At 50.8% G+C, this 19,242-nt stretch overlaps 1 protein-coding gene across 10 annotated transcripts in view; it reads left to right on the forward strand.

The window, feature by feature from the left end:
* Window positions 1-19,242, forward strand: part of PHC2 (polyhomeotic homolog 2) — a 120,695-nt gene that overhangs the window by 58,124 nt on the left and 43,329 nt on the right. For 8 of the 10 annotated variants that reach the window (XM_073902962.1, XM_073902969.1, XM_073902968.1 and 5 more), the window contains 6 exons: window positions 9,640-9,836; window positions 12,551-12,709; window positions 13,777-13,854; window positions 14,325-14,489; window positions 16,355-16,441; window positions 17,576-17,888. In XM_073902962.1, the coding sequence (XP_073759063.1) occupies window positions 9,696-9,836; window positions 12,551-12,709; window positions 13,777-13,854; window positions 14,325-14,489; window positions 16,355-16,441; window positions 17,576-17,888 (943 nt within the window). In that variant the 5' untranslated portion in view covers window positions 9,640-9,695. The remainder of the gene's footprint in view (window positions 1-9,639; window positions 9,837-12,550; window positions 12,710-13,776; window positions 13,855-14,324; window positions 14,490-16,354; window positions 16,442-17,575; window positions 17,889-19,242) is intronic. The other 2 variants (XM_073902966.1, XM_073902967.1) reach the window with 1 other exon arrangement.

The following is a 19,242-nucleotide window of genomic DNA, read 5'->3' on the forward strand; positions in this document are numbered from 1 at the left end:
AGGCCAAATCCGGCCCGCCACCATTTTTAGTAACTAATGGTTTATTGGAACACAGCCACACACCCCTTATGATTTGTCTAGGGCTGCTTTTGTGTAGCAGAGTTGAGTAGTTGTGGCCGAGACCGTATGCCTGCAAAGTGTAAAGCACTGGCTAGCCAGTCCCTTACAGAAGAAGTGCCAGTCCCTGCCATGGGAGATGCAGGCTGTGAGGTTGCCCTGTCTTAGAGCAATGGGCCTAAAGCCTCCTGGGTCCAGACACACTCATGCTTGTACCTCAGTCCCATCTTCATCTGCATAACGTGGCTTACCCATACATTCCTTCCAAAAGAAATCAAATCCTTCCTTTTCCTCTTCATATGCTTCAACCAAGGAGCACCTGCATAGAAACACATGAGATAGTCTCCTTTCTATAACTTATGAAGAAAACAATGAGGTTTCAACAAAGTTTATTTAAATTGATATGGTTCTCTTTCACAATGAAATCGTTATATTTTGATTGCGAGGGCTATGTGATCTGTTTTAATTTCTCATCCTTCATTTCTGTCTTTGTTAGTCTTCATGTATTTACTTTGGTTCCTCGAGACTCTGAAGGAGGCATCATGCAGAGGATTGGGGAGAGGGAGGGAACTTTTTGAGGAGATTTGAGCTGAATCCATCTGGACTGCTTCCAGTGTATCAGTAGCGTCAGACAGCTGCCAGGGGCATAATGAGGCTGTGTAAATCAGGATATTTATGTTAATGCAGCAGCTTAGAGGTGTAAGGCGGTTTCCCCCAGGTCCCCTACATCTAGAGAGCCTGAACACTCTGCTGTTATTGACTTACCCTCCGACAGAGAAGCAACCAGAGAGGAGAGGCAGAGCGAGAGCAAAGGAACACGGTCACCCCATCACCCTGCCTTTCAGACTCTCCATACATAAGCCACTACAGGAATGATAATACCAGCAGCCTCTGTGGGGCAGACTAGACCTCTCATTTCCTGTCAGTCTCCAAATCCATTAGGAAAAGCTCCACCCCACTTTACCCCAAGGGCTTTAGGCTCAGGATTTGGAGGGCTCTGTTTTTAGTATCTTTCCCCTCCACTTCCCTGGACCCTCTGCCGCAGCTGTAATCCACAGCAAATGGATTTCCCTGACCCCGGGGACAAAGGCCTGGTGTTCCCAAGACTTGGTGGCTCCTGGGAGGGCAGAACCTCAGCATTTCTCCAGCTGCTGGTCTCAGGCCCTGTGGGCAGTGGGGACCTGTAATAAGATCACTCTCCAAGCAGGGTACAGTCATCACATCGTTCAAAGTGGCCCCTTGCAGTTGGGAAAGGAGAATTAACTAAAGTGGGAATCATAGCCTTCAGAGCTTGGGCTCGCACAAAACCACAAAGTGAGCTGGAACCTAGAGAAAAAGAGACTTCAGGTTCTGGATGGTGGCCATTAATCAGATTTGGCTGTGGTTCACAGTGGGAGTCCACAAGGATGGGTGGCCTTGGGGAAGAAATAAGGAACTAGTTAGGTGGAGAAGGGAGGAAATAAGAGCAGGAATTAAAAGGAAATTGAATAGTGGTGTAGAAGGTGCTGAAAGCCTAGATGCTATGAAAGTTTAAAGGTTCAGATTTTCTAATATGAGGCCCCAGGGTTGGGGGCATACTGAGAGTCCCCAGATCCCTTACTGAGACTCCAGAACACCTCCTTTGCATCCCGCAGACCAGAGCTTTGGGGTAAAAAGAAGTCAAGAGTGGGTAAACATGGAAAGCTTGCGTTCAAAGAGAAAGTTTGAATGCTACCATATCAGTCCACACTTTCTAATTAATTCTGTTACTCTAGCCCAAGCTCCCTTCTACTGGGAGACCACTGAGAAAGTGACATATGACAGGACCCTAGCTTCTGATCTCTCCTCACAGCAAACTCCAACCCTCCAGTTGAGTAAATCCCAATGAGTCCAGTAGGTTTTCTGGGGGTGCCTTCTGTGCCCATGCTACTGGAGGAGAGTCAAAGGAGCCAAATCTCCTTGAGGGAGCCACTTCCCCGAAAACTGGGCCTCAGTCTCTACGTAGGAAAAACAAGGGAGATTATGCTGTTGTTGGATTTCTTAAACTGGTCGGTGGGTACCCATGCATATTATCTTTTATGTATGTATTATATATAGGGAGATTATTTTGTAAGTATAAAGTATTTAATAGACATTGGGGCCCCTGAGTGGCTCAGTCGGTTAAGCATCTGAGTCTTGATTTCAGTTCAGGTCATGATCTCAGGATTGTGAAATCAAGCCCTGCATTGGGCCCTGCACTCAGCATGGAGTCTGCTTGGGGTTCTCACACCCTCTCTCTCTCTGCCCCTTCCCCTGCTCATGCTCTAAATAAATAAATAAATAAAATATATATTTAAAAATATATTTAATAACATTAATAATTAAGAGATCAAATTCAGTGGTCTCAGTTCCTTTCCACTTCTGAAAATCCAGTATGCTCTGACATGGGCTTTGCCCAATGTCACTGAATAACGGCTCAAGGTGAGATTATGGGTGAAGCCTCAGAGGGTATAGTGGGAAGAGCTCTGGCTTTGGAGTCAGACCCAGTTTTGAATCCTACTTCACTGATGATCTTAGATGAGTTACCTAGATAAGTTCCTCATTGACAAAACTGGGATAATAAATCCTACATCATAAGGGAGGTCATGAGTATATGTAAAGCATCTATTATAGTGTTGACATGTAGTAGGTGCTCAATAATAATCATTATTAGTAGTATAGACACTCCTGATGGAAGGTACAAAATTGAAATAATCAGTAGTGTATGTTTTAAAGTAGTTTGGGAGAATTCTTCAAGTGAGGTAGAAAGAAAGCTGAGCTTTCAGATGAGAAGCAGGACTAAATGTGGTGCCTTTCAAACAATTCTGTTCAACAAACATTTATGGAATGAAGCACCAGGTATATATGGGAAAATATATTATCCTATTCTCCAGGAGTTCAGAAGCCAGTGGGAAAGACAGACATATAAGTAAACCACTCTCTTGTAAAACTACATTACAAGTGCTAGGAAAGATGTAAGCACACACAGTGTTGTGGGGAAAGCCATCCAACTGGATGGCTTAGCAGAAGACGTTAGAACCTAGTTTGAAGGAAGCAAGAGAAGTGTTAGAGGAGGTTGTGCTGAGTGCATGTTTCACAGGAGAGACTGAAGTTGTTTTGAAGATCAAGTCGGTTAGGTGAAAAATGGAAGGGAAACATTTCAGGGAAAACCACATCAGTAAATAGTAGAAGTAGGGAACAGCAAGGCATCCAAAACTTCAGGTTGTTTGGAATATGCTGAGTGAGAGTATAGTGTGGAAAACTAGTGGGAAATGAGGCCAGGGAGGTAGGAAGGGTCAATTCGTGGAGGGTTGATATGCCATACTGAGGAGCTTGGTGGGGGAATTGTGTTGGCCCAAGAACAAGTAATTTAACAAGTGGTTCAGGGACAACAGGAATATCCACATGCAAAAGAATGAAGTTGGGAAAAACAGTTTGATGGTACCTCAACAAGCTAAACGTAGGATTACCATACGATCCAGCAATTCCACTCCTAGGTAATACTCAAAAGAATTGAAAGCAGGGACTCAAGCAGATACTTGTATACCAGTGTTCATAGCAGCATTATTTACAATCACTAAAATGGAAAAACAACCCAAGTGTTCATCAACAGATGAAGAGATAAACAAAATGTGGTATATACATAGAATAGAATTCAGCCAAAAAAGGATACATGCTACAACATGGATGAACCTCGAAAACATTGTGCTAAATGAAAAAGTCAGACACAAAGGACAAATATTGTCTGATTCCATTTACATGAGATATCTAGACAAATTCATGGAGACAGGAAGTAGATTAGAGGTTGCCAGGTGCTGAGCAGGGGGAAGAGGAGAAGAGTCCCTGCTAAAGGATTATAGAGTTTTTGTTTGGGTTGGTAAAAAGTTCCGGCCATAGATAGTGGTAATGGTTTCACAACATTGTGAGTGGCAAATTTTATTTTATGTATTTTTTACCACAATTTAAAAAATGAAAATGAAATGAAATAATGTTGTCCCCTTACCTCACACCATATACAAAAATTAACTCAATATGGATCTAAGTCCTAAATGTAAGAACTCCACGTGTGCCTGGCTGGCTCAGTCAGAAGAGCATGTGACTCCTGATCTTGGGGTTGTGAGTTCGAGCCCCACATTGGGTGTAGAGATTACTAAAATAAATTTAAGAGACACCTGGGTGGCTCAGTCAGTTAAGCATCTGCCTTTGGCTCATGTTGTGATCCCAGGGTCCTGGGATCGAGTCCTGCATCGGGCTCCCTGCTCGGCAGGGAGACTGCTTCTCCCTCTGCCTGCCACTTCCCCTGCTTGTGCTTGCTCGCACTCTCTCTCTCTCTCTCTGACAAATAAATAAATACAATCTTTAAAAATAAATAAATAAAATAAAATAAATTTAAAAACTTAAGATGTAAGAATTATAACTATAAAACTCTTTGAAGAAAATTTAGGTGTAAATCTCCATAACTTCAGATTAGGCAATGGTTTCTTAGCTATGGCAGCAACCAAAGAAATAATAAATAAATTGGACTTCATCAGAATTAAAGAGCAGAAGAAATTATGAGCATGTCGTATGTGGGTGAAGGAAAGCAGAGCCACCAGCCCAGAGCAGTAGACTCACATCATGGAATACAGCCTCTTTTGTTATGCTTCACAGATACTGTGTTTTTTACAAATCAAAGTTTGTGGCAACCCTGTGTCAAGCAAGTCTATTGGTGCCATTTTTCCAACAGCATTTGCTCACTTTGTGTCTCTGTGTCACATTTTGGTAATTCTTGCAATATTTCAGACTTTTTCATTATTATATTTGAATGGCTGCAATCTCATGATAAAACTTTAACAGATGAAGAATTGCTTCTTGTGGATGAGCAAACAAAGTGGTTTTTTGAAATGGAATCTACTCCAGGTGAAGATGCTATGGAGAAGGTCGAAATGACAACAAAGAATTTAGGGTAAGACATAAACTGAGTTGATAAAGCAGCAACAGGGTTTGAGAGGATTGCCTCTAATTTTGAAAGAAGTTCTATGGTGGGTAAAATGCTATCAAACAGCATCACATGCTACAGGGAAATGGTTTGTGAAAGGAAGAGCCAATCGATGCAGCAAATTTCGCTGTTGTCTTATCCTAAGAAATTGCTGCAGCCACGCTAACCTTCAGCAACCACCATCCTGATCAGTCAGCAACCATCAGCATCAAGGCAAGACCCTCCTACAGCAAAAAGATTACAACTCATTGAAAGCTCAGATGATGGTCAGCATTTTTAGCAATAAAGCAGTTTTTAAGTAAGGTATGTACCTCATGTTTTTAGACATACAGCTGTTGCATACTTCACAGACTCCAGTAGAGCGTAAACATAACTTTTATGTGCACTGGGAAACCCAAAAATTCATCCACCTCACTTTATTGTGATATTTGTTTCATTGTGGTGGTCTGGAACCAAACCCGCAATATCTCTGGAGGCATGCCTGTATACGATTAGAAAAGTGGAATGAGACTCAGAGATGAATCCACACACACACACACACACACACACACACACACACACACACACACACACACACCCCACTACCACCACCCCCTCAGCAGGTATTATTACTACCCAGTGTTGTGATTAGGGAACCAACACTCAAGAGAGCCTGCCTTGCCCAAGGCTATACAATGGCAACACTGCACTGGTATTCCCAAAGCTAGGATTACCCACCTTCTAATCCCCAGCTCTTTCTCCTTTAATGCATTGCCTCTCCTAGGAAAATTGAGCCACTGGAGAATGCCCAGAGGGAGAGGTTGGGCACTGTTCACCTTACAGCATTGACTGTTTATCCAGCAGCTGCGTAAATCCGGGCTTCACAAAGCCTGGAGTAGCTCCTCCACTGTCCATCTACCCCACTGCACACATTCCTTATGCCTCACTTTTCGCAACACTAGCAAATGTTGTCTCAGTCACTCATCTGAAACTTGGCATATGGTAGCAAATAATATTTTTATCTTCAAATTTGTACTTCCTGCCCGATTTCTACCTAGCTAAGAAGCAGAGCTTCTTAGTCCAGAGTTAATGGACAGGGTTCAAAGGATTCATTAACCTCTATAATTACAAGTACATTTTTGTGTGTCTCTGTGCATTCTTTTCTGGGGCAAAAGACTTTAGGTTTCACTATTTTGGATATGCCCACAAAAGTGAAAACCTTAAAATGAGGATTCATGTCTTCTACCTCATCTATTCCCAGTACTTAGCAAGAATACCCTGCATGTGGTAGATGCCCAATAGATGTTCATATCTGGGGGGAGCCAGGAACTTGTTGATTGCGAAAGGTTCTAGAAATGACTGACAAGGAGTGGAAGGTGGGACAGGGCAGCTTTATGCAGTGAAAGCGAGAAAGTGTGGGTTCAGGCAGCTCAAATGTTACTTCTCCTTTTAAGTGTTCCCTGATTCCTAGGCAGTCTGTACTTCCCTCCTCTGCTTTGTATGAGTGAGTGAGAGAGAGCCAAAGAGGAAGCGTACACTTGAGAGACTGCTGTAGCTATCCAAACCTTGAGCTAGAACAGGGAGTGCTGGCCCAGGGAGGGAGGCAGAGGGCGCATGCACTATCTAGAGCATGAACTTGAATGAAGGTGAGAGAATATGCTGGATCAGGCCTGGGGGAGAGATATCCTCAGGCACAAACAAGAAGAGAGGGCTAGAGCGTGGGAGGCAAGGGAGGCAGACACAGAGTGAGCCAACTGCAGAGCAAGGGCCATCGTGGGCAGGGCAGGCGGCAGGGCTAGGACCCAGTTTGGGGAGAGAGCAGAGGTCAGGAATGGGGAGAGAGAGCTCACTACAGTAAACTGGAGCAACCACTCAGGATCAATGGGACCTGGGTAAGAGAGAGGGGACGGGGAGGGGGAGATGCATGCACGTGTTCCAGAGTCAGAGAGAGAAAGCGTCCAGAGCCAAGGCACCCGTCGAGGTAAGTGTGATCCTCCCCATGGAGGAGGATGGGGCCAGGGCAAGGAAGCACAGGTCGGACAGAGGATAGGGACAGGGGACAGGAACCAAGAACAGGGAAACCCGAAAACCAGGGGTTGGGGGCAAAAATTAATGAGACAGAAAAGGCGGGGGGCGGGGCAGAAGCCAAGAATGCAAGAATGAAGAGAGAAGGGAAAGGCGTGCTTAGCGGCAGGAGGAAGGAGACAGGCAGGGTAAGAGAGTTCAGGAAACGCACTGTGTCTGTCCCCATGTTGCTAAGTCTCCTACCCCAGCATGAGGGGCAGTTGCTGTCCTTGCCTGTGTGGTTTTTCAATACAGGAGTGCCATGCTCTCGTTAGGATTTTGCCCTGTTTTATTTCTCAACAAGGACAGAGTATACACTGTGCACGAGATCTGCCAGAGCTGCTGCAAAGGGAAAATAAAATAGAGCTGAGGCTCTGCCATTTAGGACGTGTGGATTACTCCTTCTGTCTTCAGTTTGCTGTGACTGCAGCTGTTTCCCCGTTTTACATTTTACGTTTGTAAGTACTTCCAGTGAACTGTCCTAGGGCAGAATGAAAGCAAGAACTGAACCCAATCCTGGTCAACATTCTGGGAAAGGTATTTCACAAAAAGACGACTTTGGGATTCTATGGGATATCCCGTGTTTGAACATAACTCTGATTTGTTGGTGGTGATCCTTGACATTTCAGCTGAGCCTCGTCTCTACAACCAGTTTGTTGGTTTCCACAAGATCGCAATTAGGCCTGTACTCCTTCCTATCCAGCCTACCTGTCCCTCCCTAGAACATAAGATAAGATAGCTTACAACTGAGCAGAGCACGGGAAATATTTGTCGACTCTGGGGTTTCATTGATTCCTGCATCGTTGTTATCATCCTAAGAATCTTTGACGATGATGGCCATAATGAGGCCCAGCCCTGAGTGCAGCTCTGGACAAAAGGGACTCATGACAAGAGCCTTGTCCTGTGGCAGTGAAAGCAGACGTTCAAACATTAGGGAAAATCACTGCTCAGGGACCCAGGACCCACACGTTCCTGTCCGTTAGCCTTTACCCCCACTTTGTTCGGCTCACTGTGAAACCCACCCGGTCAGAAGAAGGCAGCCTGTGGAATGTTGACCACCTCCACACTGAGCAGCGTTGGGAAGAAGACAGTAGGACATTAATGACTATTTTAGTTTTGGGTACTAACCAATGCTCTCATCAGTATAAAAAATCATTATTTTTTTCATTTCTTAAATTAGCCTAATCTGCAAGCAGAGAATTCAGTGTTTATGATGGGACGACAAGTGTCGTTTCTAGATATAGGAAAGAATAGGTAGAAGGAAAAGCTCATATAGAGAAATGAGAATTTCAGGAATAGCATGAAAGAAGAAAGAGAGGAACTTGACCTCGGACCTGGGTCTGCCTTTCCCACCACCCTTCTTTCCCTTCCAGCCCCTTCATTCCCCAGCACGTGTCTCAAGGCTATGTGTGATTTCCAGTTCTGAATCCAGCTCATAGGATGGTCCCTGAGGGAATTCCTGGCACCCTTTAGTGACCGGGATAGAAGGTTCCAGGAGGCTGGGCCAGTTGTACCTTGGAAGAAGATTGATCTATTGGAACCGGACTGGAGACAGTTTTAATAACCACAACGACAGTCAGCCTTCGGGAGCACTCCGTATTTGCCTGACGCTCTACTAAGCACTTTGTATCCTTTTTTGACTTGCTTCTCTCACCAATTCATGTATTCTCACATCTGACAGATCAAGACAGAAGGCTGGAGAAGTGTGACTTGCCAAGGTTTCCCAGCTACTAAGCGGCAGAGCCAGCACTCAAGCCCAAGTCTTTCGGATCCCCAAACCTGCAGTTTTAACCACACCACGTGATGCAGTGCCCTGCTCAGCATCAGATCAGAGGGCACTCACTCACTACTTCATCGAGAAAACAGACTCCAGACACACTGGCTGCTCTTTGGGCCTGGAACGACACAACCAAATAAACACTCCAGCTCATCTTACTGCCGCATTTGTCTCTTTCTCTCATTCTGTTCCCTCCAGACTTGGAATCCCATCTCTTTCATTTATTGGCTTTATACATACAGACACATAATAAGTTCTCTGATGCCCAATTTCTCCATCCCAAAGGTGAAAGCGTAGACAGCGGGGGAGAGATGACCCCTAAGATCACTGGCAGGAAGGCCACTGGAGGAAATCCGCCTCCTTGGCTGGTTTTAGCTCCTTCAGCAGAAGGAGGAGTGCCAGGTCATGGACTTTTTTTTTTTTAAGGATTATTTATTCATTTATTTGAGAGGGCGAGAGCACGAGCCGGGGTGGGGGCAGAGGCAGAGGGAGAAGCAGACTCCCCGCTGAGCAGGGAGCCTGATGCGGGATCCCGGGGATCATGACCTGAGCTGAAGGCAGACGCTTCACCGACTGTGAGCCACCCAGGCGCCCCCAGGTCATAGACTTTAACATCAGGCGGGTCTGATTGTGAGCCACACCTGGCCCTGTTCCTTGCGGTGGCAGGTACGCCTCAGGCCTCAGCGGAGAAGCGGTCCTACCCCAGGCTGATGGGAAGCTGATGCGTACGTGTGGGTTCTCTGGGAGGCATCTGTGTGACGTTTCACTTCTGCCTCTTCGCACCCAGCACACGCCTGCCCTTCTGCCATCGGAGCGCCCTGACTGTGCCATACCGCGCAGGCCATGGAGAACGAGCTGCCAGTCCCCCAGACGTCCAGCAGCGCCGGCAGTGCCTGCTACGGCAGCAGCAGCGGTGGGAGTGGCCGGCCCTCGGGGCCCCAGATCTCCGTGTACAGCGGCATCCCTGACCGGCAGACCGTGCAGGTAAGATTCTGGCTGCTCTGAGGTCGTACTCCTGGACCGTGTCCGGGCTAGCGGGAGGACGGGTCTGCATGGGCTGGTGGAGCAGCTGGGCTGTGGAATCTAGAATGGGCATGGGGGAGTGTGTTCGTGGATATATACTTAGGCACAGTTAGAGGAGAAGTGATGCTAGACGGGTCCGATCAAGGGGGTTCGGGGAGAGTGGGGATACTTCGCAGATCTGGAAAATTCCTATCTCACCTGGTGATTCAGATCCCAGAGTGCTGTTTGGGAGGACAGGCGTGTGAAAGTGTGAAAAGGCTAGGGGGCTGGGAACAAGTAAAAATGACAAGCAGAAAAAACAATAAGGAGCCACTCAGCCATGACCTAGACCCACTATCTGAAGAACCATTGCCCTGTAATAAAACGAAGTTTCTTAGACAGAGGACGAAAAAGGAGCCCCAAAGCAGTCTCCCTAAAGCAGCCGTCTGCTAAGTGTCATCCCTGAGGCCTTCTGGGTGATGACACCCGGTTCCCCACACAGCCGTGCCCCTGTCTCGCCATCTGCTTTGTGCCCTACGTGGTACAAAAATCACTGCAGATTTATCTTCTCCCCCAGCTAGAAATGGCTGTTACAGGTACAATTCCATAGCCGAGAAGACTGGGGCTCAGAGAAGGTAGAGACTCGTCCAGGTCATTCAGGTGAAGACAAAAAAAGCTGAACCTCATGCTCCCCTCAACCCTGTGTCTGTGTGAGGTCCCCAGATAAGACAGACAGACACTGCCGCTGAGAAGTGTTCACCCCAAGGAGCGGTGCTAGTCCAGCATGCTGTACCAGACAAGTGACTTCATCCTGCTTTGGCGCCTGGCCCAGGTTAGGGAGTAGAAGGCGGGTCACGGCAGGCAGCGAGAGCATCTGAAGACCCCAGGAGATACCCTGGAGTCTTCCCTCTCTGGGTTACTTCTGCCTCCCATGGAGTAAAAACCATGTTTCCTGAACCCATCCCTGCCACCCCTCACACCTAGCCTCTTCCCAGCCCCTCGGAACATGAGAGTTTGAGCCCAGCTTCTAGCAGCCCATGTTAGGATGTGCCGTCCTCCCATCCCTCATCACAAGTCTCTACGCAAGGGATTTGGGCTTTTCTGCACTGGCAGATGGAATCCCCCAGAGCTGCGTTGCGCACCCAAGCAGGGTCGTTCAGGGTTCCTGCCTTTTCCACTCGTTGACACCGGCCCTCTGGTGAGGAAGAGCCACGGTGTCTCTGCTACTGCTGTCCGGACTGCAGGGAGGTACTCGGGAGTCTAAGGGAAAGAGAGAGGCCCGGGTAAAGGGAATAAGAGGAAAGAATTCTGGGAGAGAAGAAGGAATAAACAGAATTGTGCTTGTATAAACCAGGACCCTCCGAGGAGAGAGAACACTAAAGGGGCGTGGGATCTGAAGAGTTGGGTTGGGGTGGGAGAATCAGGAGACCCCAGAGCCCATGAAGAATCTGTGATATTAGCCTGTTTTCACAGAACTCCAAATCTGAGCTCACAGATGGTTTTGTTCTAGAGCCACCAGCCCTAGAAGTCAGGCTAAGCCAGAGAGAGCCAGATTGGATGCTTGCTTGTTGCGGGCAGGACCCAGGTTTGGGAGAAGCCCCATGGCCAGGGTTGCAGCAGGTCTAAGGGTAGCAAGTGGGCCAAAGACTGGCCAGGGCCCACAGGGATCATCAGGCGGCAAGAGATGGCAGGAGGGTGACCAGACAAGGAGAAGGGAAGAGAATTCTCTGTGGGGCTGAGAAGAGGACAGAAGATCTCAGGGCTGGGTGAAAGGCATTCACTTTTCTTTGTTCCTGGGGGCGAGGGGAGGTTTTGGGACACCAGGAGTGAAGAGCAGGTGGGGGGGATCAAAGGCAGTCTTTGTCGCTTCCTAGAGACAGTGGCTGGGCCAGTCCCACCCAGAAAAAGGAGGAGCAGTAAGGCAAAGTGATGGTGGCCAGAAAGAGGGACCGATGGAGAGGGGGAGGGAAAGAGTACAAGAGAAATGCATCATCCCTGTGGCACCGGCCTGCTCTGCAAGGCCAACGGGACCTTCTTCTAAGGGACTGCTAGGACTCTCCAGCAGCTGGGGGCAGACCTGGGAAGCAGCCCCAGCCGGGAGGGGGCTGCCCTTGGGTAAGTTTCCACTGCTGGCTGTGCTGCTAAGGCTGCAATAGGCCCCCCTTGGGACCTGCCTCTCTCTCCCACCCCTTTCCTGCTCTCTGCCTTATCGAGCTTCGGTTCCCTGCCATCACCGTCCAGTGTTCTGGCCCCCCCGAATCTGAGGACGGGGAATGGCCGGGGGGGTGGTGAACAAGCCTGGCACGGGACACAGCATCACTGGAGGCTTTCTCCCTGCTGTCTGCTATCTCCCCGAGCCTCCCCACCACCCAGAGCCCGTCAGAGCAGCGGTATCCCGCGATGACTTTTCCCAAGCGGGCGGCGGCCGCAGAAGCAGATGGAGTTGGGGAGGAACAGAGGAGAACACGAGCTGAAGATGTGCGGGACAGACGAGGGCAGGGGAGTATGCGGTGTGAAAGCCCACCGTCTTCCCGCTCCCTAGGGCGTGATGACACGTTGCCGTGCTGCTCACCAACCTGGGGTGCCCTGAGCAGTTAGGGGGAGATGGGGCTGGCAAAGCATTGCGGCAGAAGGGGTGGCCCCCCCACCCCGCGAGCCGGGTCACAGCGCAGCCTTCCCCCTGCCGCCCGGCCTAGGTGATTCAGCAGGCGCTGCACAGGCCGCCCAGCACAGCGGCCCAGTACCTGCAGCAGATGTATGCAGCCCAGCAGCAGCACCTCATGCTACAGACGGCCGCGCTCCAGCAGCAGCACCTCAGCAGCGCCCAGCTCCAGAGCCTGGCGGCCGTGCAGCAGGTGAGGGGGGGTCTGGGGGGGGCGGCGGCGTGGCAGCAGTGAGGCGGGGAGGGGCAGGCCCTGTGCGAGTGCCCCCAGGCCTTCTCTGACTGCACCCTCACAGAAGCCCCGTGCGCAGGCACGATGGTCATGGTCCTTTGCCAGACGAGGAAAGAGTCTGTGGGAGGTTCCGCACCTGGCCCAAGTTCACACGGCCCCGTGAGTGGAGTGGTGGAACTGTCCGCCCAGCTGGGCCCAGGAAGAAGGGCTGGGAGGACCCCACCTCCCCACCGCACCACACTACACACAATGCGGAGGGGGCCGAGGGGCCGAGGGGGTGTCCACAAGAGAAGGCCACCTAGCTTCCTGTCTGTCCTCAGTGGCTGAGAGGAACTCATGCGTTCCTTCATTCAACAAGAGTCTCGCACACCCACTCTGTGCCACAGTTCATGTCAGACACTGAGTCTACTGTGGACCCTGCCTTCTTGGAGCTTAGATGAGGTGAGAGCAAGTAAACAGAAACCCAAATAGACAAGGAAACAGAATGTCTAAATCTCTAGATTGCCATAAGCACTCTGAAAGAGAACAGCCTGAGAGACAAGAGGATTGTCCTAGGTTGGGCTGCCAGGGACAGTCCGTCTGCTGGAGTGACGTGGAAGCTGACACATGAGGGATGAGAAGAAGCTGGCCGCGGGGAGGCGGGCAGGCGGGACGTGCCAGAGAGCCCGTGCAGAAGTCTCTGTGATACGAGCCTGGTGTGATAGAGCAGGGTGGAGTTGGGGTGGCGGGGAGGCTACAGAGACCCGGAAAGATAGGTGATCATCATAGTTAACGATTTGAGCTCTTGCGTGTAAATGCTTCGCCTTGTTCCATCCTTTCCAAGATGCTACAAGTTAGGTTCTGTTATTATCCCCACTTTATAAAGAGGAAACTGAAGCAGGTGCTTGAGGCCACACTGATGAGGCAGAATGAGGGTTTGACTGTAGGCGTTGGACTCCTAACCTCCGTCCTATAGCACCTCCTTTGAGAGCTTGGGCAATGACTGGGGGAGATCTGGTCCCCTCGTGCCAAGAATTGTTCTTTTCTAGGCAAGCCTGGTGGCCAACAGACAAGGGAGCACCTCAGGCAGCAGTGTGTCTGCGCAGGCCCCAGCCCAGTCATCCTCGGTGAGTAGATGGGGAAGCATCAGGCAGAGCCCACAGCGCTGGGACCAGCTCCTTCCTCCTTGCCCCAGATGCTCGCAGGCTCCCAGACCCAGCTGGCTAATCCTTAGCCACATACAATCATGGCTGGAATCTATCACTCTGGCCGGGGGGGGGGGGGGGGGGGGGGGGGAACCATGTGCCTCTTTCTAACCCTTACTTTAGTAACTCCCTGTCGTCCTTCATGCCAACGTCCAGGCTCTGTGTTTACAGTTCAGTTCTCTTCCCCATTGGACCCTCCCTGCAGCTCCCCACATAGGCCAGAGGTGGGGCGGTGCTGGGGGGCGCTCCAAGGCCCAAGTACCAGAGATGGTCCTAAAGAAGGCTGAATCCACCAAGGAACAGAGGAGGGGGAGAGAAAGAAGTGGATGAGGGGGGCACAGAGTTAACCAACAGAACCTCCTGCTTCCTACTGCACGCGTCTCTCTCTTCAGATCAATCTGGCAGCCTCCCCAGCAGCAGCCCAGCTCATCAACCGGGCGCAGAGCGTCAACTCGGCGACAGCCTCAGGCATCGCCCAGCAGGCTGTGCTCTTGGGCAACACGTCTTCTCCGGCCCTGACTGCAAGCCAAGCACAGATGTACCTAAGGGCACAGATGGTGAGTACCCAGACTGGGCCACGGCTCAGGTGGGCTAAGAGGAGGACAGCGGCAGACAAGTCGGGGCCGGGGAGGTTAGAGAGGGTAGGGATTAGCGAAGTGGGGGGAAGGAGCACCAAGGGACAGGTGGCAGGAGGTAAGGGGTGGAATAAACAAGAGGGCCAATGGGAGCTTGGGTCCAGGCTCAATGACTCAAGGACAGGGTGGGTGCCCAGCTGAAATGGAGAAGCTTGCCGATGATGCCTCCTTTCCTTCCCTAATTGTCCTCTTCTTATCAGAAGCCACTCCCCCACATTAATTAGGGTAGAAAATGCAGGGGTCCGTGCCCAGATGGTCAGTATATGCGGATACTTAAGCAAACACACAGATGTCCCTGTAAGTACTCTACAGAAATGCGGTCTTAACCCCCTGTGGCAGTCCTTACAGGGACTGGCCACCCCTGGCTCCAGGGCCAAAGGAAAATTCCAGCCCAGGTGGTGAAGGTGGCATTCCACTTCATGACATGCTGCTGCCTCCACTGCTCTCCCAGCTGGGCCCCCTTCCAAATCAGGGTCACTCTCACCTGTTAATTCAGCTTATTTGAATGTGCCACATGTGCTCAGGATGGGATCAGCGCCAGACCTGCATACCTAGAATCTCTCGTCTACACCTGTCCCTAAGGGATGCAAAGGTCCTAAGGTCTGGGTCCCTACGATTTGGAAGAATTTCCAGGAGGCAGTAACATCTAGCTCTCTGTCAGGCTCGGATCGCTGAGTCTGATCTCATGTCTCCCATCCTGAAAATTTCTCTCTCCGGCTCCTTGACACGCTATCCTGAAGAAAATACAGTCCTACCCTCCCTTTGCTTCTGTGGCCAGAACTTGACACTTGGAGCTTTTCTGGTCTTGCTCCAGCACTTCCCTTCTTGACTCCGAGTTCACTGTGGTGTTCCATTCCCAGGGAATAGCCCCTGGGACACACAGTATGGAATAGACTTGCACTTCTCTAGGGAATGGGATGGCCGCAGTGTGACCCTGCCCAAACTTGCCTTTGTCTTCAGTTTACGCATTCCCTTGTGCTACTCAGCCACCCAGCTGGAGTCCTTCAGCCTGTCTGCCTCCCTCCCCAACGCAGGGCATACATGCACAGAGGAGTAGACATAGGTGCACCTCAGAGTTCGGGGAAAGCAGCCTGTGAGATACGAGCACGTCCACGGGGGAACCAAACGAGGCTCGTGGGGTTGGAAGTGTCACGCTGAGACCATCATATAGCCCGCACCCACCGAAGGAGAGGCAGGCATGGCACGGCTCTAGGCACCCTGCTTCCTCTGCCACCGGTGTCTCTGCACCCCCCACCCGAATCTAAATTCGACTGAATACCGAGAAAAGAATACATCTAATTTGATCCCTTGTGCGGGGGGGGTCCTGTTCTGGTCCAGACCTGGAGTCAGGAGTCAGTTAGACCTGGAAAGAGGTCCTGGGGCATCTGTCTGAACCCAAGGCCCCTGCTCCCCGGGTGCGACGGAGAGAGTGACTTCAGGGTGTCCCGGGAATGTTGGCCCCTCTAGGATGAGCTCCTCACAGAGGCTTCCGAAGTAAACCCAACGTGCATCCCCAGATGGGCTCTCCTCTGCCATCCCCTCCACTACCCAGCGTGGATCAGTACGCTACAAGCCTCTTGAGACTTTCAGGTGGTCGCCCTGGACTCTTTCCCTCTCTTGCCTCCCTCTTTCCCCATATCTGCTCCTTGGCTGAACTGTCCTGTCCTGTGGCTGAGCCCACGTTGGGCAGGTAAAAGGCGTCTCGTTTCCTGTGATTCCAGGCCCAGCCAGGTAACCTGGTGCAGGTAGCTAGGAGCCTAGGCGGCACTGTTCCTTTGTCCCCTCAGCTCATCTTCACGCCCACGGCCACCGTCGCTACTGTGCAGCCTGAGCTCGGCACTGGCTCCCCCGCCCGGCCCCCCACCCCCGCCCAGGTGAGGATTCCATGCTGCTGGGAGGGCAGGGGGGTGGGCACCTCCGTAGAGGGGTACTGATACTGGGGATGGGCACAGGCCTGGAGGCGCTTTGACTCTTTGGAAAGGTTGGGATCTTCTAGGAAAGCCGGGGGGAGACAGGACATCCCGATGCTCCCAGACTGACTCTTTAATCAATTCCCCATGGAGAAGACCTCAGCCACTCTTGACTCTGCTCCTCCATTCCCTCAAACGTAGATCAGGAGTCAGAGAGCAACAGGCTGAGGCAAACGCGGTTGGCAGTAATGGGTGGTCATTACTATCTTTTTCCCAGTATAACCTCTGTGTTGCTTTTCAAGTGGAAAATCCCACTCTGGCTACACACACTAGCACCTCTAGTTCAGGAAAAATGGCACGGAAGAGGGAGCAAAGATAAGTCCTGGGTCCCCCACCTTCCGCTGGGAGCACACAGATACTGCTGTGGCTGTAAAGATTCTCAGGGCAGCGGGGCAGCACCCCACCCCCATCCCCACCCCCACCCCCTCCTCACCCCAGCTACAGACCGGGAGAGCACTTGGGAGCCAGAGAATCCGATTTGTCAGGAGCGAGTCTGGCACAGCCTCCGCGCGTCCAGCAGAGGGCACCAGGGGCCAGCTTGAGTAAGCACGCGGATCCTGGTGGAAACCTTATCCTGAGGACAAGATGATCCTTTGCCTGGTGGCTTCCCTGGTCAATTAGCTTCCACTTTTGCCCTGGCCTTTTTGCGTGTGGAAAGCCCCATGCCCCGCTGTAGCTGGGAATTCTTTCTAAATGGAATGCATCCCATCCTGATAGTTCGGGGGAGGAGAGGAGGTCACAGAAGGGAGAGAGAGCCCACCCGCCCCAGCCTGGGCAGTCATCCCTTCTCAGAATTCAATTTCTTCTGCTGATGGATCCAATCACTAGCACTCTTTCTTGTCCCCTTTAGAAACTCTACCTGTTCCTGGTTCCTCTTTCAGCCCCTAACTCGTTTTCTCTCTTTTCTCTCTGATTTTACAACCTGCTGTCCTGTTTAGCCATTCCTAGGTCCATCCCTAATTCCTTCCCTACCTTAGCTGTGTGTTGCCCCTGCTCCTACCCGCATTCTCGGGACTCCTATAGACCCCTCTTTTCCAGGTACAGAACTTGACCCTCCGAACACAGCAACAACCAACTGCAGCAGCCTCGGGCCCTACCCCCACGCAGCCTGTCCTGCCCAGCTTGGCCCTGAAACCCACGCCGGGTGGTAGCCAGCCTCTGCCTACCCCATCACAGGGCAGAAACACCGCTCAGGGTTCCCCCGCAGGTGCCAAGCCTGGCATAACTGACAGCGTGATGGAGCCGCTCAGGAAAGGAGATGCTAACAGCAGCGTACCGGGGAGCATGGAGGGCCGGGCTGGGCTCAGCCGGATGGCGCCCGCTGTGGCCACCCATCCCCTCGTCGCACCAGGTAAGGGCTCCAGGGACAAGGGTCCTATCCCAGAAAACCCAGGCGGACAATAGGGGAGGGGGAAACGTTCAGACTTTCCTTTTTCCCATGGACATGCTAAGATACCAGCCCCGCATCTCTCTTCCCTCTTTCACTCTTGAGCAGTTCATCAGCTCCTGGTTCTGTACCACGCCTCCATCTAGCTTTAGAGGAGCTTTAGAGGTTATCCACATCATTTGGAATAAATGAGTCCTTCGCGATGGGCACCATGGTGAATCTCGGAGTGCACAGTCATAGCTCTTAGCCTTGAGAGAGGGGAGTTTGGCAGGTGGGCAATTTTGAAATGCTCTGAGGGTCAGCAAAAAAATGCTCTGAGGATGAGCCAGATGCACACGACACCGCACAGGGAGAGGAGGAAGTGGGAAGCTGATTTTCTCATCATTCAACAGACATTTGTTGACTAATATGTGCCAGTTCTGTTGCCAGTTCTGGATATGCAGAGATAAATGAGACTCGGGCTCTGCCCTCAGGGAGGGCACCGTCTGGGAAGATAGACAAGTACAATGCGGGACAATGTGATCCTCATACACGCAAGCTCTGGGCACTGCAGGGGCGCGGGGGAGCTATCTAGCTCCGGGCAGAAGAGCCAGAAAGGCTTGCCAATGAGGGTGACACTTGAGAAAAAAATCTAGCAGATTAAAAAATAATAACAATAACCAGATTACTTGTGAGGCAGATTCTGTGAGGAGGCTGACTCAGCATTCCCTGAGGCTGGACTTCTTTCCTTGCCTGTTAGCAATGTCCCAGCTCTGCCTGTTGTAGGCAGTCTTTCCTTAGAAAAGCCTTAGGAGGAGTGCCTGGGTGGCTCAGTCATCAAGCGTCTGCCTTTGGCTCAGGTCATGATCCCAGGGTCCTGGGATTGAGCCCCGCATCAGGCTCCCTGCTCAGTGGGGAGCCTGCTTCTCCCTCTGCCTGCCACTCCCCCTGCTTGTTCTCTCTCTCTCTCTCTCTCTCTCTCTCTGATAAAGAAATTTAAAAAAATTTTTTTAAAGCCTTAGAAGCCAGCTTATCAGTCTAGGGAATAAGACCTCGCTGTTAGACCACAGGAGTAAATATAGCGATAGACTACACGGCTTTGCATTAAAGAGAGAATCACCCTGGTCACATCCCTGAGACCATCACTGACCCTCTGTCCTCATCCAGAGCATTTTACCACCCATTCTAACCTGCCTTGTTTTTTTTCTTGAGAGCCCGTGTATGCTGGTTACTAGATTAACCGAGAGGGCCAGAATAAAATGCTTTAACTAAATGAGTGTGCAGTCAGAAGGAGGGAGCCGGACATATAAGCAAATCCATTCAATTTCATAGATTTTAT

This window comes from Callorhinus ursinus, unplaced genomic scaffold (assembly GCF_003265705.2).
Source record: "Callorhinus ursinus isolate GAN/ISIS: 27379988/994484 unplaced genomic scaffold, GSC_fseal_2.0 scaffold18, whole genome shotgun sequence".
In the NCBI taxonomy this organism is placed as follows: domain Eukaryota; kingdom Metazoa; phylum Chordata; class Mammalia; order Carnivora; family Otariidae; genus Callorhinus; species Callorhinus ursinus.